Source organism: Trachypithecus francoisi, unplaced genomic scaffold, assembly GCF_009764315.1.
Source record: "Trachypithecus francoisi isolate TF-2019V2 unplaced genomic scaffold, Tfra_2.0 Lachesis_group17, whole genome shotgun sequence".
Taxonomy (NCBI): Eukaryota; Metazoa; Chordata; class Mammalia; order Primates; family Cercopithecidae; genus Trachypithecus; species Trachypithecus francoisi.
The window spans coordinates 80,241,734-80,265,386 of record NW_022681462.1 but is presented as its reverse complement, the minus strand read 5'-3'; the positions used below and the strand labels follow the sequence as shown (position 1 = coordinate 80,265,386).

General features: G+C 37.2%; 1 protein-coding gene across 6 annotated transcripts in view; it reads left to right on the top strand.

Annotated features, from left to right (window-relative positions):
- The window catches only part of BABAM2 (BRISC and BRCA1 A complex member 2), a 460,841-nt gene that overhangs the window by 154,715 nt on the left and 282,473 nt on the right, over positions 1–23,653 (top strand). For all 6 annotated transcript variants that reach the window (XR_004428422.1, XM_033176181.1, XM_033176177.1 and 3 more), the window contains one exon: positions 11,621–11,695. Coding sequence is in view for 5 of the 6 variants with exons in the window: in XM_033176181.1 (XP_033032072.1) it covers positions 11,621–11,695 (75 nt within the window). In the remaining variant the exon portion in view is untranslated. The remainder of the gene's footprint in view (positions 1–11,620; positions 11,696–23,653) is intronic.

Genomic DNA, 23,653 nt, shown 5'->3' with positions numbered 1-23,653 from the left:
ATCCTAAGGTTTCATTTTTTATTGCCTCTATTATTATTATTATTATTATTATTAATTATCTCCATTTTATATTGCCTTGTTAACATTTTTGTCATGGATGTGTGTATCAGAAGAACCAGTGTGTCTTAGTCCGTTTTCTGTTGCTCATAACAGAATACCTGAAACTAGTAACTTATAAAGAAAAGGAATTTATTCCTTACAATTAGGGAAGTTGAGAAGTCCTAGGTTGAGAGTCTATATCTGGTGAGAGCCTTCTTGGTGTTGGGGACTCTGTGCAGAGTCCTGAGATGGTGCAGGGCGTCACATGGCGAGAGGGCTAAGCATGCTAACATGCTCACTCAGGTCTCTCTCTCTTCTTGTAATGCCACTAGGTCCCCTCTTATGATAACCCATGAATCCATTAACCCATTAACCCATGAAAGGTCCCACCTTTCAATACTGCCACATTGTGGGTTAAATTTCAGCATGAGTTTTGGAGAGGACAAATATTCAAACAGTGTTTATTAACTGCAACAACACACAATAAGCAAATTTGTGAATTTTATTTTGATTTGTTTTGATTCTCAGAACTTAAAGTTGGCTTATCATACCTAACATTTTGATTAAAGTGTTATTTTTTTGAGATATGAAATGTAAGTTTTGAGTTATTCCAAAATCATATAGTTTATATATACAGATCATCAATGGGTTATCTGTGAGATAAAGCAGTTTTTTAAGCAACATATTTTTTCCTTAATAATGATTTATGCTTTTATAATGGGATGTGAAACAATTACCTTTTTTGCTTGTATCTGACCCAAATCCTAGTAAGATTTTAAGAATCTTTGGCTTATCCATTAAGCTCTGGCAACATTTAAAAATATTGTGGAGAAAAGAAAGGAGCCATTTTATGGTATCTCATCACTTGAGTTAATGTCTTAAGCTTCCATCATATCATCGTGCTGTGGTATTATGTGCAAAGGGAAAGTATCTGAGTAGTGTTTGAGTGTGAGCTCCTCTATGCAGAGGCCATTTGAAGATGTGTTGGAGAGGCAAAGTGATCTAGGGAGCAGGAGCTTTGGGTTTTCATTCTGCCACCAGTTCTTTTTGTATGACTATAGGTTTTCCATGTGTCACTTTCCTGGAGATAACTACACTGTTGCCCGGACCGCAACACAAAGGTTAAATTAGATCTTGTGTGGGAAACAGAGTGTTGAGTAAATATGGAGTCAAGTAATACAAAGTATTATTATTAGCTTTTTTTTTGGCATATCCTTGAAGTAAGTTATTATAATAGGTACTCAATAAGTGCCAGTTCAATGATTGTTCTCATAGGATCTCTCAAAATGCTGTTAATCATAAAGTTACCATATGTGGACCAATAGAGGCTGTGACCTCCAAGGTGCAGATAAAGTGTAGAAAGCGAGGTAAAAGTGAAAATTAGAAAAGAGAGTGTTGTTTATCTTACCAGGAGCAGTTTTGATGGACTTCTGAGGATGGGAGAACAGATTTCAGAGTATTAGGGAAACAGGTGGAGAAGAGGAAGTAAAGGCAATAGGTTTAGACAGTTTTTGGAGGAAAAAGAAAAAAGACATTGGCTAAAAGAGGCTGTCCCATGGTCATTCCCATTAACCTCCTGACATTTATCAATCTGCTTGTGAGTCATCTTTCAGGTTTGTGGTATTTGGTAGCTTATGTAGGTCTTTAGGTATTTGTAGTAGGGAGTGTTTACCTTAATGTAGGGATTAATGTTAATGGAAAAATGTCTAGAACGATGCTGTCCAATACAGGAGCTTCTAGTCAAACATGCGACTGTTGAGCATTTGAAATGTGGCTAGTCGGAACTGAGATGTGTGCACATGTGAAATACACACCAGAGTTTGAAGAATTAGTACAAAAAATCTCATTAATAATTTTTATGTTGATTGCATGTGGAAATGCTAATATTTTAGATATATTGGGATGTATTATTAACTTTTCACCTGTCTCTTTTTGCCTTTTAAAATGTGACTATTAGAAAATGTTAAATAATCTTAAATTATATATATGGCTCACATTTGTGCTTTGCATTATTTTTCTCTCAGACAACACTGGTCTAGCATGATAGGAGAGGAGGGTAAGAGTTGCTAAGAGAAAGATCAAAATATCTAGGGAGCCTGGAAGTGGATGGCCTTTCCCCTACTGGCGTGAGGATGTAGTAGGTGCTCTGGTCATGCCAGTCAGCCATATATAGCAGGGCATGCGGGGGCCTTTGCCCATAATCCCCCTTTAATTTTTGCTGCTTGGGAGTTGTGTCCTTAATGCATTTGACTTGGAGATTAACATGTGGTGGCTCCTTTGAAAAGGGTGTAGTGTGGTGGTCAGATATGCCACAGTATTCTCCAAGGAATTGACCATATTTGTTTAGTTTAGTTTTTAACCACATGGAACTTTTAGGAGTTGGACATTCTTTAAAATAAATGAACCACGACAGTGGCTCCCTTTTTAATTGTTTTTGCAATGGAATTTGTTGTACTGAATTTTGACTTGTATGTCAACGGAAATACTTAAGATCTTGCTTACAATAGCTTATATCTCTGGATTTTAACCTTATTAATAAAAAGTAGTGTGTGAATATCTAAATTACTTTATACCTCAAGATATGAAAGGTGTAGATGATAACTTTTAAAATCATGCTGATATTCCAAAGGAACTCTGTTATTGTTTTTTAAATAGTAGAGGTATCAGTAGGAAATTCAAGTTTCTTTCAGCAGCAGGATGCATCGAGTGGAAAAGACCTTATTTTCAGGAAGCATACGAAACACAAAGGAAATCCTTTCCATTTCCTTTGCCTATACTTTTCAGAACAGCACGTAAGGAAGGACTCTAATTGTGCCACCTTGCTCATCTTTGTGAGGCCACTCATTTGTTCTGAAATGATGGGTGCATTGCTCCATCTCTTTGGTGGCCATTTCTATGTATGGTGCACTCCTTGCACAGTGTTCTCGCCATGAAAGAAATGGACAAGTGTTGTCGAAGGACCAGCTGAGGCGGGTTTTAGTGCCTTTTTTATTTTTCGTGTACTAAAAGGCAAAAGACAAAAAGAATCCTACATTTCAAGTATTCTGTACAAAAACTCTTCAGGTGTTTAAAAAATTGTTTTTGGAAATGTACAAATGATGCAATCTGTTTCCTTCTCAGAAAAGAGTTTCCTAGTTTTTCAATTATTTTCAAGAATTTATGGTACTGTTTTTACTTCAAAGAACTGTGGAAATGTGTTGATTAGATCAGGGAGGCTCACCTAAGCCAAACAGAATTCTTCCCTGGGAATTTGGAGTTAGTACTGAGGGAATGAGATCGGTTCTGTATGAGTAATTGGTCTGTAACCTGTAAATCTGGGAACTTTTTTCTAATAACATCTGGTCAAAAGAATCAGAAGCTGGCAAATAGAAAGGAAAATGAAGTACAGAGACAGCAGAGACAAGAGACTAAGAGAAAATTCTGTGGGTATTAGAATCCTTGGAACTGAGGCCATGCTATGTTTTTATCCCTACGTTTCATGAGATCCCTCATATCCTTGCAATAAATTCTCTTTTATTTGTTCAAGTTGGTTTGAATTGGAGTTCTTCTGTCACTGGAAACTAAGTGTCCCAACTAAATTACTTCCAAAGTGTCCTGTGAATTATCTCTGTCAAAGCACTTACCACATCGTACTGTTCTGTTTAATTGCCAGCCTAGTCAAAATAGACTTTAAGTTCCCTGAGGACATATAGACTGTTTTGTCTTAAATTCTCCATTTTCTAGCCTAGTACTTGGCACAGTATGTGCTCAGTAAATATTTGTTCAATGAATGAATGAATGAATAATGCCTGAATTGTGGACATTTCATTATATATGCTTTTAGTTTTATTTTTTTAATTCCTTAACATTTTTTTGAATGGATAGTGTATTCATATTGTTCAAAAATCAAAGTCTATGTAAAGTAATATCATGAAAAGTCTCCCTCCCATCTTTGTCCTTTGTCCACCCAAATCATACCACTTTCCTCCTATCCAGGTAAGCACTAATATAACTTTTTTCTAGTATAGATTTTCAGTTAGTTTGTACATATATAAGCAAATACTAATATATATTCCCCCTTTTTATGCAAATGGTAACATATGCACCATTTTGGATCTTCATTTTGACTTAATATAGCTCAGAGATATTTTCTGTATAAACATATGTAGAACTCCCTTGTTCTTTTTTTACAATTGTATACTATTACATTGTATAATTGAATTATAATTTATTACATCTGAGCTCTATTATTGGATATTAAGTTTGCTTCTAATCTTTCATTGTTATGGACAATACTGTAATAAATAATATTGTATATATGTCACTTTGTATGTGTTCAGGTATGTCTGTAAGATAAATAATTAGAAGTGGAATTGCTGGATCAAAGATTGTGTGTTCATAATTTTATTGTCAAAGTAACTTTTGTAAAGTTTATACAGGTTTATTCACCCAGCAGCAATATATGAAAGTGGTTGTTTCTCCATAGTATTGTCAACAGTATATTAAAATATTTGTAGATTTCTGTCAAGTTGCACTTTTTGTAATGGCCAAGTAGCTCCTGTTGACCTAACTCTTCACAACAGCTCAGAGCTCTGAGCAAAATATAAAGCCGTTTGCCTGAGAACACTAGAGAGTGATCAAAGCAGGCAGATACTGGATGGACATTGATAATTGGAAGAAAGGAAAGCAGAGCGTTGATATTATGGGATAGTATCAAAATGTTTAATATACAAGAAACGGGAGTCCTAGAAGGGGAAGAGAAAGGGAGAAGGCAGGAAAGCATTTGATGAAATAACACATTTCTGTGGTGAAAGACAGAAATTTACAGATTCAAGAAGCTCAATAAACCCCAGCTGGGATAAATGCAAGGAGAAACTAAAAACATTATAGTAAAAATACTGATAACCAGACAAAAAGAGAAAATCTTAAGTGACCAGAGAAAAATTATGCTTTATATATAGTTCCCTCTCATTGCGTTTCTTCTTTAGACTTTTCCTGCCTAGTGTTACTTATTTTTCCATGTGGTCTTTTGACTTAGCTTTAAAAAAATTCCCTCCGAGTAATGAGCCCCCAACCCTAGATGGTTCATTTCCTCCTGGAATTTGCTCTCAGAGCACTGTGCCTTTTGATAGCATTTATCACAGGTTATAATTTATTTTATTTATTTTTTATTTTATATTTAGGGAGTACATGTACAGGTTTATTACAGGGTTATGTTGTGTGATGTTAAGGTTTTGGTTTCTGTTGATCCTGCCACCCAAATAGTGAACATAGTACTCAATAGGAAGTTTTTCAACTCTTGTCCTCTTTTTTCCTCCCTCCTTTTGGAATCCCCAGTGTCTGTTGTTCCCAGCGTTATGTCCGTGTGTACTCAGTGTTTAGCTTCCACTTAGAAGTGAGAACATGTGGTATGTGGTTTTCTGTTTCTGCATTAATTTCCTTAGAATAATGACCTCCAGCTACGTCCATATTGCTGCAGAGGACATGATTTTGTTCTTTCTTAATTTCTATGTTGTATTCTATGGTGTATATTACCACATTTTAAAAATCCAATTCACTATTGATGGACACCTAGGTAGTTTCCACGTCTTTGCTATTGTGAACAGTGCTGTAATAAACATACAAGTGCAGGTATCCTTTTGGTAGAGTGATTTATTTTCCTTTGGGTATGTACCCAGTAGTAGAATTGCTGGATCAAACGGTAGTTCTATTTTTAGTTCTTTGAGAAATCTTCAAACTGCTTTCCACCTGCCTGAACTAACTTACATTCCCACTAACAGTGTTTAAATGTTCCCATTTCTCCACACAGGTTATAATTGATAGGAGTGATTATTTTGATTCATATCTGACTCACTCTGGCTTTCCTTTTCACATGTAGTGTATATTTATGCACGTGCTAAGGAACAATCTCCAGATTTAGGCTTACTGGTTTTCAGAGTCCATTTGAAGAATCAGCCTTACCAGTTTGTCACCCAGCTAAAGTTATAATCACTCGAGTGTTTCTTAGCTTTTAGCTGTCTAAGTGGTAAGAATAGTCAATTTCAAATAAACGCTGTTTGTTGATGAGGGAAGTGTCTCTAAGAAAGGAAGTAAAATTTTCCCTTACAGAGCAACCTGAACTTGGATTCCATTCTGCACGAAATGTCTACCTGTCACTTCTAAAAGGAGAAGAAAACTGTCACAGCTGTGATTACCAGAAGAAAAGCTTAGACCTAATAAATTGCCAAAACTCAGAGTCTTGTTAGTTTAAGTTACTTGCCAATGTACTATAACTTGAAAAAAGCAAAGATGCACATATTTATTGCTAATGCTGGGGAAATTGCCATTAAGACAGTTGGCAGAAAGGCTGACATTTTAACAGTCATAGGTTAGATAATTTTCTACATCTATCCAAGAGAAGATTTTGACCAAGGACTCACAAAAAAAAAAAAAAAAAATCAAATTATTCTGTTCACTTGGCGGCATCTAAATGTCTCATTTTCAGCTTACAGGAAAGATTGCTGTGAAAGCAATCTTTGACATTACAACTGAGTGACCATAAATTGCTTGAATAACTGTTGGAAATTCAAATATAAAACCACATGAAAAGTCATTATCTGAGGTCGAACAAGGATTTTTCACTTGTTTTGCTCTTCATTTACGGGTTATAACTTAATTTTACATTAAGATTGTTTTAAAATTTTCGTGTACTCAGTTTCACAGAAGATGATTGGCTTATAGGTCATAAGGAAAATCAGTGCCAGAATGGAAAACTGAATTCTTGAGTCTTAGTGTTCAACATTTCCACTGCTGTCAGAAACAAGTGCTGAGTTTTCTTTGTTCTTCCAATGGCAAAATAAGGAATGTATGATAGGCTTGAAAATTGGCAATCATAAAGTGCTTTTTATGGTTTCCCAAATTCCCTTCATAGTATTATTTCTTTTATTATGAATTTAGTTGTGTAAATCAGCCTGTTGCTGATAAACAAAAATTTATATTAGTCCTGGGACCAACATTTCTTTCAGTATGACATTAGTTGTGTAAATCAGCCTGTTGCCAATAAACACAAATTTATATTAATTCTAGGATCAACATTTTGAGAAGGAATAAAGTAGGGATCATCTGAGAGTTTTTAAAAGAATGTTGGTCTAAAATAGCTGGTAGAATAAAAATATATTGTACAAACTAAAATAGGGCAAAAGAGCTAAAATGCAGTGCATGGACTAAAATAACTAGCAGTTCAAATGAGTCCAAGTGCTAAACATGCAATTATCTTTCCTATTACCGTATATGTACAAGAGTTATTTTAACTTTTAAAATCCTACATTTCACTTTTGTTGTTGTTTATATATGTATGTATATGTAAAAAAACAGGCATATATATACACCCACCTCTGAGTTTAAAAGTTTTAAAGTTCCATTTTAATTTACAGGTTACAGGTTAACATTTTTAGGTAGTGTAATGGCTATTTATTTATTAGTAGGTGGTTTGCTTTATAAACTGAAAATGAAGAAATGACTTGAGTTTGATTTATCATCATCCCTTCAACTCCCTTCCCCAAACTCTTTGAATCTCATGGTACTTTTTAAAAGCTTGCCTCAACATCCCCAGGAATGACTTCACAGTTGTTCCACATAGATATAGTAGCCATTTTCTCATGCACTAATTTTATGAATGATTGTTGCATGTCCTCCAGGGGTTTAGAAATTGCTCATACCATGGAAGAGAGAGTTTCTGGGTGACTTTGATCCGTGTTAGCGCTTATTTGCTCCTGTAACCCTGACCTTCTTGCCATCCCCTGAACACAGAGACACACTCCTGCATCAACCCTTTTTATACTTGTTCTCTTTGCCTGGGGTGTTTTTCCTTCAGTTCCACATGGTTTGTTTCTTACCCTCTTTCCATCTTTGCTCAGTTGTTACCTTGTCAAATTATTCTGTAAAGGAGCTAAATCCTGACCATTTGATAGTTTTGAGCAAATGAGGATTAGAATCCAAGTGATGTGTTGAAAGAATCACTCTGACTGTTGTCATGAGAATAAACTGCAGGTGAACAAGGGCTGACACAGTTAGGGGCAATTGCAGTTGTCCAGGCTTAGAGATAAAGGTGGTTCAGATCAGGTGGTTATAGAGGTGGTGAAAAGTGGTTGGACTCAGGATATATTTTGAAGGGAGAGTCCAAAAGTCAATATTTTGAAAGGAGACTCATATATTTTGAAGGGAGAGTTAACAAGATTTGCCACCACTTTGAATGTGAGGTGAGAGGGAAAGATAGGAGTCAAAAATGATTTTAGGTTTTTGGCCTGAGTAACTGAAAGAATGGAATTGCCATTTACTGAAATGAGGAATAAATATCAAGAGAAGAGCACACAATCAGGAATTGAATTTTGTTTGTAGGAGTTGGATAAATGAAATTTGAATTTAAAAAAGAGTCTGGGATGGAGATACACAAGTTGGGAATGATCAGCATATACTTTATTTAAAGTCATGAGCCTGGATGAGATCATCTGGGCATGTAAATAAAGAAAGGGGGTCTTAGAGTTAAGCCCAGGCATACCCCAGTCTCCAATGTTCAAGGGTTGAGGAGACCAGAGGGAGGGCCAGTGAAGTAGAGAAACTGGGATTCTGGAAACCAAGTAAAGAATGTTCCAGGAAAGGAGTGATCAGCTGTGTCAAAATGCTGCTGATAGAACACTAAGATGAAGACTGAGAAATGATCATTGAATTTGGCAATGGAGAGGTCATTGGTGACCTTGAGGAACTGTTTTGGTGGAGTGGTGGTGAGGAAAGGCTGACTGATGAGGACTTAAGAGAAAATAATAAAAGAGGAAATGTAGACCTCAAATATAGATTAATTTTTTACAGGGAATTATTTTTTAAAGTAAAACAGAGAAATGAAATGGGAGCTGAAGAAGGATATGAAGCGAATGGAGACATTTAAAAAATGATGTTTACATGCTGATGAAAGTGATTGAGTAAAGAAGGGAAAATTAATTATATAGGAGAAAGAGAATGTGGACAGTTTTTGGGAGCATGTTTTTTTTTTTTTTTTTTTAGACGGAGTCTTGCTCTGTCTCTCAGGCTGGAGTGCAGTGGTGCGATCTCGGCTTACTGCAACCCCCGCCTCCCCTGGGTTCAAGTGATTCTTCTGCCTTAGCCTCCCCAGTAGCTGGGATTGCAGGCACATGCCACCATGCCTGGCTAATTTTTGTATTTTTAGTAGAGAGGGGGTTTACCATATTGGTCAGGCTGGTCTCAAACTCCTGACCTTGTGATCCACCTGCCTTGGCCTCACAAAGTGCTGGTATTACAGGCGTGAGCCACTGCGCCCAGCCCGGAGCATGTATTCTTTCATGAGTGGTCCTTCTTCTGTAGCACTGTACACAGCACTAAGGGAAGACTTTTCTGTCTTTCTTTCTACACCCCCAAACTCTCATTGGGCTAGGCGTCCGTCTTAGAAGCTCCCATTTAACTCTATGCTGTTATTGTTGCCTCTACACTTACCCCTTTCAAAGTATGACCCCTTATACTTAAAAACAGACCTTTTTAGGTTTAGCCATGTCTTGTTCCAAAGAACCACACTTACCAGAGTATGTTAGTTTTAGAGTCATCTAGGAGCTTAACATAATACCAAAACCACACCTTTTGGTAATCTTGTACTATAACAGAAGGCAAGAATTATAATAGGATCTCACAAACCTTCTCCCACCCACCATGATGAGCTATTTGTAGATCCTTAGTGGCTCTTAAGTATTCTCCCAAGTGTTGAGTTGTGAGTAGCCTGCACATAATGGCATTCAATACTGAGAATAGCTACTCGGCTCTGAGCATCCATCCTGTTTCTCACCATTGGCATTCCTGGTGACACAGTGGCTTCTGTCACTCTCTTTGGCTTGCCTCAGCTTTGATTCTGTCCATTCAATTCTCATTCCCACCTTGTCTGTCACAGGGTTAAGCTTATGGTAATGAAGAAATGCTCTGTCCTTAGCCAGAGGTTGGTGTAAGTTAAAAGATGTTGTGAGCGGTAAAACAAACAACATTTAGGCAGATATTAGTTATTATTATTATCTTCAGAGCTCAAGGTTTATATTGCTGTCTGTATTTTTAAGGTTTTAGATCAGAGTTTTAAAATTAGGGCCATAACCTTTTTTGTTTTTTGAGATGGAGTTCCGCTCTTGTTGCCCAGGCTGGAGTGCAGTGGTGCAATATCAGCTCACTGCAAACTCTGCCTCCCAGGTTCAAGTGATACTCCTGCCTCAGCCTCTCGAGTAGCTGGGACTACAGGCACGTGCCACCACACCTGACTAATTATTATATTCTTTAGTGAAGATGGGGTTTTACCACGTTGGCCAGGCTGGTCTTGCTGTCCTAACCTCAGGTGATCTGCCTGCCTTGGCCTCCCAAAGTGCTGGGATTACAGGCATGAGCCACCATGCCCAGGCAAGGACCAGAACCTTGAAGCCACTTGCTAGGGTGTTTGTAGAAATTGTCTAAAGTGCTATGCATGTGTGCCTAGGTGCATTCATCCACCCACTCATAAAAATATTTGTAAACGCTTGCTATGTTTTAAGATGTGTTTGCGGGAGTTTGTGCTGCTCATTTTTTAAAGAGCGGGAACTCTTTGGTAGTTACAATATGAAAAGATGGACATCCACTCTGAGTACTTCTGGATCATTTGTGGAGTTCTTTTCTCAAATATGTCTAAGTAAAACACGCCATGTCAAAATACCAGGCTGAGCTGCACACTTGGGGTGAGACAGGATGGAAGACCGAGGATTCCACCAGGTCAGGACACATCTTGGTTGCCTTTGCAGAGGTTCTCTAGCACCACTAGATTTCTGCATGACCTAGTTGGAAAACTCCTCCTCTAGACTATGACAAAGTTAAAAAAAAAAATGTGATTTCCTAGGCTTTCCTATCATAAAAATTGAGAGGCAAACGTTTTTCTTTTAAATGAGTTTTCTGTTTTAGCAAATAAAAGTCATTATTTATAGCTTAGTTAAATGTTTTAAATTGCCAAACCTCTGTACCTCTTTCCTACAGAGATTAGTTCATGGAGGGAGTTAGGAAAAAACATCAGTTAATGATAATGATATAGTGGACTCTCAGGAGATGGGAAACTTATTTTGAATACCCACTGCTAGGTAGAAGTTTGACCTTTGCAGGTACTTCCAGACATACTACAAAAAGGGTGGTAGTGTATGCCATCAGCTTTGTGGTTTATAAATATTAGTGATATGCTCTGAATACTTTAATAAAAACAAACGAATCAAAGGGATAGGTCTGTCTTTATTGTTTGGGATTAAAAAATAATAATCATACATTCATATATTATTTTCATACTTTTAAGAAACAAAAAGGCAATACTGCTACATTATAATTTTATTGTACATTTAAAATGCAGATTTTAAAAATTCAAATTGTGCTTTTTAGTAACTAATAATTTAAGAACTCTTTTTGATCCTCCCCTACTTTTCCAACCTTCTTTTCTTGCCTAATGTTAGGAAAACCAAATTGAAGATGCCTGCATTTTGAACAGGTTGAACTTGTGGCCTTGGCTATAATTGTCACTTCATAATCTATTTTTGATTTTAATCTTATTATTATAACTTTCTTTTTACAGACTGGTGAATTTTCAGCTCGTTTCCTTTTGAAGTTGCCAGTGGATTTCAGCAATATCCCCACATACCTTCTCAAGGTAAAAATATATGATTATCAGTATGAGAATATAAGTGAGCTTTTTAAGTAATTATTTAACTCAATGTTTGTATGACTGGTTTGTCAGCATTTTGTTCAGATGATGAATTCTACTAAAAATGTTTCTTACATGAAGTTCCATTGAGCTGTTTTGTTACCTAAAAGCTAAAATAGTAACTGTAAAAGTCATTTAGAAGTGAGTTTTCCATATAAAATAAAATTATTATAGGTGAATTAAATTCTGGGAAAAATCACTTTTATTTAATACGTTGTTGGAATGAAAGACTCTCATATCAATGATCTAATATGCAATCTTAGTCACCACTCCATTCTACAAACACCCTGGCAAGTGCCTTCAAGGTTCTGGCCCTTGGCTGGGTGAGGTGGCTCACACCTGTAATCCCAGCTTTTTGGGAGGCCGAGGTGGGCGGATCACCAGAGGTCAGGAGTTTGAGACCAGCCTGGCCAACGTGGTGAAACCCCATCTCCACTAAAAAAATACAAAAATTAGCCGGACATGGTGACAGGCTCCTGTAATCCCAGCTACTCAGGAGGCTGAGGCAGGAGAATTGCTTGAACCTGGGCGGCAGAGGTTGCAGTGAGCCAAAATGGAGCCACTGCACTCCAGCCTGGGTGATAGAGTGAGACTCCATCTCAAAAAACAAAAAACAAACAAACAAAAAAAATTTGGCTGGCCTCCCTCTGCACCATATTTGAACCTGTGGTTCTTTAATTGTAATCTAGTGTAAGAAAAATTTCTACCTTCCTAATTTGATGTTATTCAGAGAGTTAATGGTATTCATAACTGCCTAGAGAAAAGACAGAATCCTTGTACAAGTTTGCTTGCATGTTGTGCTAATCAATAAATAATAGTAGATATTAATTCTGATAATGGTTATAAGTATGATTTAGTAGAATATAAACTATAAACCATAGAAAAGGTTAGGGAATTTTTTTTTAATACATTCCATCTTTGTTTTTTTTGGAGACATGGTCTTGCTCTGTCACCTAAACTGGAGTGCAGTGGTGTGACCATAGCTCCCCCCAAGCTCAAGTGATCCTCCCACCTCAGCCTTCTGAGTAACTGGGACTGCAGGCATGCGCCACTGTGCCAAGCTAATTTTTTATTTTTTTGTAGAGAAGGGGTCTCAGTGGTCCCCCCACCTCAACCTCCCAAAATGTTGGGAGCCACAAGTGTGAGCCACTGTTCCTGGTCTATACAGTCCATCTAAAGAATAAAATTATTTTCTTTTTCTCTAAGTAAAACGTAAGAGTTTTGTACTTCATTAAACTTTCATTTTTAGTTTCCAGTTGACTAGTTCTGCATTCTGTTCCCAAGGATTGTAAAGTCCAAGTAAGAATGGAAATCATCAATTTCTATCAGTTTCTCTACAATCCTGTTGTGGAAAATATATATATATATATTAGATTTGTGATAACCAAGCATAATTAATTTGATTTTGGCAATTACTGTGCTCTATTAGACTAGTAAGCAGTCTTCTAAGAAACCCTTGTAGTGTATACTCAGGACCTCCTCCATGTATTCCAGTTAAAACTCTCTTTCAGCTCATTTAGAGCCAAGTTCAACAGCACATGAAAGTACATGATTTATATAATCACCTTAATCCACAATTTACAGTTCCAATGCTTTTGTTTTAATTTATTGTGCCTTATCAGTTTCAGCAGTCTTCCTGTTTATTTGAAATTGATGTTGCCTCAGCTCATATTCTTGAAGCGTCGAAAAAAAATGTTTATTGGCTCATAATCTCATATTTATCTCTTCAGCATCAAATTATCATATTTTTGTTTTAAGAATTCTGACTTTATATGCTGTTCTTATTTTCCTTGCCAGTCAGTTAAGAGAAAGGTGGAATCTATTTGCCAAAACTGTAATGTTGTTTAACCCCTGCATTACTGTGAAATAATGTCTCTTCTATAGATAAAATATCTACATTGCAATACTAATGTCTTTCTGGATCTTTAGAGTTCATGCAAAAAGAGTAAAGCAACAACGACCAGAAAGGAGAAACTCTTGTACAACACAAAGCAACAGCCAAAAAATCAAAAACAGAAACCTACCAGCACACTAGAAACAATCCAGAATACTTGTTGAGGGTTTTAAGATGTATTTTCCTAAAGTTGTTGTAACATTTGGCTATGCTCTTCAAAGGAAGTTTGCCTTAGGAGCTGCTTTACGTATTATTTGCATTTGGATGCTCCTCATCTAATTACTAGGCCTATAATTGATAGTCTAACTACAAAAATAAACTTCCTGAATTCCTAGGGTTAGGATGCTCTTCACCAGCATCAATATAGTTTTACCTTATCATTTCAAGCAAATAAAAATGAAGGTAGAACTTGAAAATATTGAGATAGCATGGAGTTTGACTGTATACCCTATTGATTTGCTACACTGAAATTTCATTACACTATGATGAGGCCGTCATCCACTCATAAGTTCATATTACCAGGTGTCCCTGTTTTACCCACTAATAGAATTATTTTATGTTAAAATGAAAAATCCATTCAAGTGATATGATTTCCCTTAATATTGTGTTGTAAATATATATGGTTCTTACAGGCAATAGAGTAGGGAAGAGAGCATCTGAATGTCCTTGTGTGCTTAGGTTATCTGATTCAATACTCAGTGATATGATTTCCCTTAATATTGTGTTGTAAATATATATAGTTCTTACAGGGGATAGAGTGAATTTATTCTGAAGATGAAGCCTGATTTCAGAGTCCGAAATAACTTTTGGTTGAGGTAAATCAAAGGGTCAGATGAATTACTAACATAAACACGAAAAATATTTCTGTATTTGTTAGGATTCTTATTTTGCAGTTGGTGGAAATCCAGCGTGAGCTCATGTAGATCAGATGAGAAATTTCATACAAATCCTCTTCTTCTGTGGTCTGTATAGCAGGAAACAGTCCATGCTTAGTACTCTACAGATCAGGCATAGACCAACTGTCTTATGTCTGTTCCACTGGGCTCAGTTGTTTACCCCTGAACTTCTCAACTGCTGTGTTTACGGGGAGAAATCGTGGTCCTAGCATAAAAAGGAGATTACAGAAATGATCAAAGTGCAAGTATTCTCTACAGTTACTGAACCGAAGAAAGATGATTTTATAATTATATACTTTCTCTTAACAAACAGCTAGTCATTAGATGCTGCTGCTCTTAATTTTCTTAGAGTGTGGTGAAAAGTGCTGTATGTGTATTCCTGTCTTTATTTTTGTCCTGAGAATTAGTGAACTTAACAATATGATGCTAAGAAGGCTGTGTTTTTGTTTTTGCTTCTGTTTTCTGTAAAACCATACTCCATAGAGAAGTAGCTAAAGAAAAGGTTTGAATTGTCTACTAAAATTTTTATTCTCTGAACAAGAAGCTCAGAAACTAAGAATATAGCATTTTAGGGGAGAGGAGAGGCTTACTTGTAAATATGATGTGTGTTTGAATTGGTCACTTAAAATAATGAGCCAGTTTTATACAGAAGACAGTGAAGTTAAAATCTTAGAGGTAGGAACCCCTTCAGTACCATCATACAAAAATATGGAGGCAAATTGTTGGATCCCACTGAACTGGAGTGTTAAATAGCAACTATTTCTTGCTGATAGTGGATGGGACAAATATAACCGTGCAAAGAAAATCAACATTAACTTTTCTTTTGTTGGGTGAGAAAAGACCGTACTGTTTATGTAGGCTAAATTGTTGTTGGAGTATCTCTAAACTAGAAATCATTGAGCCCTAGCCCAGGTTAGAAGTAGGGCTGTAACCAATTTACTATGACTGAAATACTTGGACTTTTGTTGGCATTATTTAACATCACACACTGAGCCCATTCATCCTGATGGATTGCACGTAGCAATTTAGTTCCACTGTGGAATCCGAATCATGACACTACAGGGAAATTAACTGAATGTGAAAAAGCTAAAATAGGTTATTTATACAAGAGATGAAGCTCTCATCCTTCTTCTGAAGTCACTGTGGCTGTAGTGATCAGTCAGGGCACAGTCAGTGCAAAGCCCAGGTCACTCTGCCAATCAGAGGCAGAAAGCAGGAATTCAGTTCAGGGTGTCTAGACTTGTTCAGGAGCCTAGGATAGGCAGAGAGTTGTGAATATGTAACTATACAATGGTCTAAGCAGATTATTAACATGGAAGAGAGCATCTGAATGTCCTTGTGTGCTGAGGTTATCTGATGTAGGAGCAGCCTCCTCAGCCTGATGCTGGCTAGCAGGTTACCTACTTAGAGTCAGTCTGCTTTCTAATCAAACCTGGTAGCAAACGGAGCCAGGCAAGTACTGAAAAGGAGTGAATCTGACTTGCTACAATACAAAAGGAAATGGTAGGGACTGGAGTGAACTAGCATGTACCTGCTTCATCTAAAGGCAGCAGCTGCTATACAGCTACAGAATTGTTTTCCATTTGATAATCTGGGGCCTGGTGTTGCCAGATATCCAGATGTTATTAAAAGGAGCCCAGAATCTCAGGGCTTGTTGTTGTTGTTGTTAATATGAAAAAGTACTATCTTTTAAGTAAAAGCAATGATAAATATTGTTTACAAACACTGTGCAAGAACACTGCTATGTCTTGGCCATGACCTGTGGATAAATTTGCGACTCTTGCTCTAAAATCTAATCGTCTTGTACTGGTGGGTGGCAGAAGGCTTTTCTTTACTTTCCTGGATTTATACTATGCAGTGTGGTATTCAGGGAGATCTTACTATGATCCAGTGGATAACAGAAGGAGAACCTTGAACTGGAGTTGCACTCAGTATTCTGAGCAGCTTATCACAGCTGCAGCAGAGTGCCCGGAATGAGTCTGGCTTGGTTTTTGAGTGCAGTACTGTGCAGAACACCTAAGTACTGATCTTGCCATAAAATGATACTGGGATTAGACAAACGACAGAAAGGAAAGTCAAGCATAATCATTGTCCTCAGAGACCTTATAATATAATTGATAAGTTAACATTTACTAATAAATAGTGAAGTGTTAACTTGTACGCTACCTGCCCAGTAGGCTTTTAAAAAGAGTGAGATTGTTATGGATTGGAATAATTAGGTCATAAAACCTTTATGACCAAGTATAGGCATTAGCTAGACCTGTAAGTGGCATAGCTTTCCAAGGCTAGAGGGGGAGGAGGAACAGATCAGGGATGGATGATCATGCAGTCATCAGTGGGACTGTGTGGACATACTTGATTTGGGGAGTAGGTAGTAATCTAGGTTGCAAGAGAAATTTCCTGCAAGAGACTACTGAGAGATAAAACCAAAAAAAAAAAAGGTCGAGAAGATACTGAATGCTGGGAGATTGAGTAGACTTCATTTAGCAGATAGTCTTAATCCCCTTATAACTAGGTTATCATGGTAAGAGCTTCCTCTTTTATTTCCTTGGCCCCATTCTCTTCAGTGCCCAGTCTTCCTGCAGTATCACTGTTAGTCTCCTGTAACGTTTCCCAAAACAAGTAATACTTACTTGTTGGATGCTGCTTCTAGAGCCCATTCTCCCGTGCAGTGCTGTTTTACGCAGCTTCCCAAAATGTGTGTTTAGTCTCAGAAAGGCAGCCATCCGCAGTGTCCTTCCAGTGCTTCGAGAATTCCTGGTGCTGTCACTTTGCTCATGCTCTTCTTTCTGGGTCTGAAATTCCTACTCTTTCATCTTTTTCTGGAGAATTCACTTAATTGACATAAAAGTAAGGAGAAGTCCAAAAAAATTCAATTACTTGCCCAAGACTGTGTTTATTTGGAGGTATTGACAGAATATCTCATTTTAATTATTGGCAGCTAGAATGAGAGAGGTGCTAAAAGGTCAAGGTGGAAAAGAAGCAGGATAATTAAACCAAAGTGAACCTTTTGAAGGAAGAAGTTTTGCACACAACTGTGGAGAAACCTGAATTTGGAGAATCCAGTGGAAGAGAATTGTCATATGTAGAATGACAGCCGGAGCTCAGAGCCATAAAGGTCAAGGTGTGAGTTTTTTTTTTTGAGATGGAGTTTGCTCTTGTTGCCCAGGCTGGAGTATAGTGGCACCATCTTGGCTCACTGCAACCTCCGCCTCCCATGTTCAAGCGATTCCTTTGCCTCAGCCTTCTGATTAGCTGGGATTACAGGTTCCCACCACCACGCCCGGCTAATTTTTTGTGTTTTTAATAGAGAGGGGAGTTTGCCACATTGGGCAGGCTGGTCTTGAACTTCTGACCTCAGGTGATCTGCCCACCTCGGCCTCCCAAGGTGCTGGGATTGCAGACATGAGCCACCGTGCCTGGCCAAGTCAAGGTTTTAAAATGTTCATGATGAAGGAAATACTCAAATCCGTTGAAAGAACTAGAATCAAGAAAAAAGCATTTGAATTGGTGAGGATGATAGAGATGGTGAGAATAGAGAGAACACTTTCAGTAGGATGACCAGAATAGAGGCCAGATTGTTGGTGTCATGAGGATATGAATGATTAGAAAATATACTCTGTGGGTAACTGACAAAATGAATTTTGGAAATGGGATGGAAACTTGAAGAACTGAAATGATCAAGTGAAATTATTAAGAAGAAACAACTAAAATGATAGCATGCTAGCATAGAGAAGGTTTTTTTTTTTTTTTCCCCCCAGTAGACAGAGTCTTGCTCTGTCGCCCAGGCTGGAGCATAGTGGCATGATCTCAGCTCAGTGCCACCTCCACCTCTGGGATTCAGGCAATTCTCATACCTCAACTTCCCCAGTAGCTGGGATTACAGGCATGTGCCACCATGCCTGGCTAATTTTTGTATTTTTAGTGGAGATGGGGTTTCATCATGTTGGCCAGGCTGGTTTCAAACTCTTGACCTCAAATGATCTGCCTGCCTGGATCTCCCAAAGTGCTGATATTATAGGTGTGAGCCACCGCACCCGACCTTAATCATAGAGAAGGTTTCTTAAGAAGTTGTTTTAATTCGTGATATGCTTAAATATGATAATTATATCGATGTTCTCTCCTGGAAAAGTTTAAAGGAAATTTTGCCTGGAAAAACCCATTTCAAGTGGTGCTGTCATTCTTTTATATAGTTAAGAGAAATAGGTAATGGCATGAGTGTTAAAAAAACAAAGTGTGTGTATGACAGTCACATTTTGTGACTTGCCATTAAAGATTGAATAAGTTGGCAGAGTTTTGAAATTTCTCATTCTTCTCATCTGCCCTTAGGAACAGGGGAGGATTTTGCATTCTCTGCACCCAGAAGAACATTAGACTGATTAACGTTACTGGAATTTTTTTGTGGATGAATTCTTGCATTGTCTTACTATTTGTAAATGCTTGTAGCCCGTTTAGCATTACATGTTTGCTAGAAAGGAAACTGGTAATTGCCCCCAAATATTCTCTTTATTTAAAATCCAGCAAGCTTGTTAGGGTGGTATGTATTGATTATAATTCTTTTTCAGCTCATGTAAGATAGAAACACTGAAAAGCCTCTGATTCTGATAAGAATGTATAAATTCAAAGGCTGACCTTACAAATTTTTCTCTAAACCACAGATTAAATAACTCCTCTGAATTTGGGACTTTTTAGTTCAGGGAATTTTTTGGATTCAGTAAAGTCACACTTAATAATCAGCTTTTAAAGAGAAAGACAGCTTTAGCACAGTCTTGTGAAATCTGGCTTTAAAGCAAAATAGTCATCTGGTACTTGAAGGGCTATAAAGAATTCACACAGAATCCTCATCTTCTTACCTTAAAGGAAATAATTTCTGTCTAATCAAATAGGAGTGGTCATACTTTTCTAAAAGTAGGAAGGAGTACCGGGAAGACAGTGCCATAAAAGTAGGGTGCTGTTTACTCCTGTAATAAGACTGATTTCTCCTTGCTTAATTTGAGCCAAAATTTGCATTTGAGACTTAATCACAAAGAAAGCAGTGAGATGGTCTGAACACTGAGCAGGGGACTTCTATCTCTTTATTAAGCAGTGGACCCATGGCTGCTCTCAGTGCCTCATCCTTGTTCCACCTCCCTTCTCTAGAGAGCAGGCAGGACTCAGGGAAAAATACACTCTAGTTAGGGTCCAGCAGGCTTCTCTAAAGGGCAAGATAGTAAAATTTTAGACTTGTGTGCCATATGGTCTCTGTCACAACTACTCAACTCTGCTTTCATAGCATGAAAGCAGCTACAGACAATATGTAAATGAATGAGTGTGGCTGAGTTCCAATAAAACTTTATTTTCATGTTTGAGATGATGGATATGCTAATTACCCTGATCTGATCACTATACATTATGTGTATAGAAACATCACTATGTTTTTCGTGAATATGTACAGTTATTATTTGTCAATTAAAAATATGAACTTCTAAAAACAAAAGCAAAACAACCTTTATTTTCAAAGTAAAGGATAAACCTTTATTTTATCCAGCCCAGGCATTGGGCTGGATCTGGCCCGTAGACAGTAGTTTGCCGATCCCTTTTCTAGGTTGTGGAGGGGAGTGTTTCTTCACAAAGACACCTGGTACATCATAAATAGATAAGTAAAGGGATTTGGCTCAGTGAGTGTCCATGGTTTTTATACCATGGTCTCTGTTTATGTTTGATTAGAACCTTCAACTCTGTTGAAGTATCCCTTCCTCTCTTTCTCCCTCTTTTCTTTTTTTAACATTCCTTCTTTTATTCCATCTTCTCTCTTATTTTAAATAATCTGTTAGTAACATAAAATTTACTGAATTATCTTCCCAGTCTTAGTTTCCCGAACTGTTAAAATGAGGCTAGCTATTATTATGGTCTGAAATGTTATACCCACCTTCCCCCAAATTTATATATTGAAATCCTAATCCCCAAGATGATGGTGTTAGGAGTTAGGACCTTTGGAGGTGATTCAGTTATGAGGGTGGGGCCCTGGTGAATGGGATTAATACCCTTATGAAAGAAGCCCTAGAGGGCTAACAGGCCTGAGGACACAGTGAGAAGGCACCGTCTGTGAACCAGGAAACAGGCCCTCACTAGACACCACAGTTGCTGCTACCTTGATCATGGACCTCCCAGCTTCTAGTACTGTAAGAAACAGCTCTCTGTTTTTTTCACAGTTTATAGTATTTTGTTAGCTACACAGTTCATAGTATTTTGTTATGGCAACTGGAACTGACTAAGATAGCTAGGCATACCACACAGGATTGTTGGGACTATTAATGAGATAATAAACATGATGGTACTTAATACACTTCTGAGCTTTGTACAGGTGCAGAATACAAATGGTTTTGATTTCATTAAATCATTTAATTTGTATTTCAAAGTATCGAATTTACTGTGGAACTAAGCACTATTCACAATAGCAAAAACATGGAATCAACCTAAATGCCCATCAGTGATAGACTGGATGAAAAAAATGTGGCACATATGCACAAGGGAATACTGTACAGCCATAAACACAATGAGATCATGTCCTTTACAACAACAGTGATGGAGCTGGAGGACATTATCCTAAGGAAACTAACACAGGAACAGAATACCAAATACTGCATATTCTTACTCATTAGTGGGAGCTGAACTTTGAGTATATGTGGATACAAAAAAGGGAACAGTGGCCACCAAGACCTACCCTAGGGTGGAGGGTCAGAGAAGGGTGAGGATCAAAAAACTACCTGTCAAGTACTATGGTTATAACCTGAGTAACAAAATAAGCTGTATACCAAACCCTGTGGCATTTAATACACCTGTATAACAAACCTGCTGAACCCCTGAACCTACAATAAAAGTTAAAAAAAAAAAGAAGAAAAAATTTCATTGAAATTATGACAGAGTTACATTTACTACTTAGTTTTTCCTCTCTTCTGTTTCCCCTTATGTAGAATTCAAAACTTAAATTTTTGCTTGCCCTAAGTTTCCAAATATGATTTATGGTAATTCTGACAATGGTATGTATATTTTCTTACTAAAAATGAAGAAGTCACAGGTAGTTTCTTGGAATGTAGATTGGGGTAAGCCATTAGGGAAAACACAATGGAGTTTTCTAAAGAAATTTAAAATAGAACTACCAGTAATGCCTCTTCTGGGCATATAACCAAAGGAAATGAAATCACCACCTCATAAAGATCTCTGCACACCCATGTTCATTGCAGCTTTAGTCACAATAGCCAACATATGGAAACAACTTAGTTGTTCATCAGTGGTTGAATGGATAAGGAAACTGTGGTACATATACATTTTGAAATATTATTCAGTCCTAAAAAAGAATGAGATCTCGCCATTTGCCACCACATGGGCGAGCCTGGAGGATATGATGCTAAGTGAAATAAGCCAGACACAGAAAGAAAGATATTGCATGATCTCACTTGTATGTAGAATCTTAAAAAAAAATTCAAATATATGCAGAGAACAATACAGAGGTTACCATGGGCTGGAGGAGGTGGTGAGTGGAGAATGGGGAGATGTAGGATACATCTTCTGTGTACATCAAGAGGGTATGAAGAGCACCTGTGTAGGATGGACAAGTCTGGCACTCTAATGTGCAATAGGACTACAGGTTATAAAATTGCACCATATATGGAATTCATGCTAAATGAGTAGATTTCAGCTGCTCTGGTCATAAAAACAACAACCAAAAAATGGGTATGTGAGATGATGGATATATTAATTTCCTTCACTGTAGTAACCTTTTTATTGTCTGTATATGTATCCCTTAACACCAGGTTGTATGCCTTAAATATACACAATAAAATTTATTTTTTAAAAAAGAAAGCCTTCCTCTTTTGGCTTTCTTTTATTGTTTTACAGTTTATTTAAAATTTTTTTATGATGTGCTTCTTTATTTTTTTCAAAATTTCAATTTTAGAATGTAAGTGTATGTCAACAGTTGACCTGCTTTGCTACCCTGTCCCCACTTATCGTGGTTGTCATTTAAGTACAGTCTATTGTAACATGAATTACTTTGTTCACAATTGTTAAACAGTAGAAGCCTGTCAGTGTAATGCAAAAGCAGCCCTGGCTTACACTTGATTTTTCTCTAGCACATTAATTATTTTGACCACTAGATAATAGCAGCTAAATGCAAAGTACACTAATACAGATGAACGTAGCAAGCTTTGGAGGCATATTGTATTACTTATTGTATCACTTATTATTAGAAATACAGCATCTTAAGTACATTAATATTTACTGCAGTTACTTTGGTTTTTGTCAGTGCTGTGCTTACAAAGTTGTGCAGGCCTTAAGTGGTCTATATTTTCCTCGTAAGTCTCTTATTTTTAGTTTGTAATTTACTAGAACGCAATTTTTAAGGAATGCATATATCATATTATAGCAGCAACACTTGTATTTTAAAACTTATAGGCTAGGCATTCTTAGTCCTTTACACTTTCCATATATGTCGCAGGTTTTTAAATCCTTCTCCATCTTCATACTTCTCTTTAGGGAGTGTTCCAGATTGCCAGCATCTCTCTTAAACTGTGGTGCCCAAAAATAAACTCCAGGGAGGGTTGATCAGGTCAGTGTTTGTTAAAACTCTGAGCATCAACATTAATAAGTACTTATTGAGTTTGTAAAAGACCATACTTCATTGTCTTACTAATCCAGTTTTAAGCAGTTGGTTTTTCTAAGCCAATGTGTATACTTAATCCCTTCATATCAGCTTTTTGGATTTGCCCTATTTTTTTCAGTCTGTTTATGAGGGAAGTCTTGCAACCTATGATCCAGAAAGGAAAGTGTGGATTGGAACCAGGTAGCACAGAGAGGTTAACAGGAATTACGAGATGTGATCACTACAGGTGACCATTTTTTAAATCTGGAACTACTTTTCTCTCTGGTAGTGTTTTCTTCACCCACATCTTAAAGGTGCCACCTGTCACCTGACAGAGGTTGTGCCAGTTTGTTTCTGTCATCTGTTCTTATTACTCCATTTTCATCAGTCAGCAGACCTACAATAAACTAAATAACTAAAATAAACTCAAATAAAGGTAAAAACTGATTAGTGGTGTAAGGTGACTACACAGGTAATAGTGTAATGCATGTTAG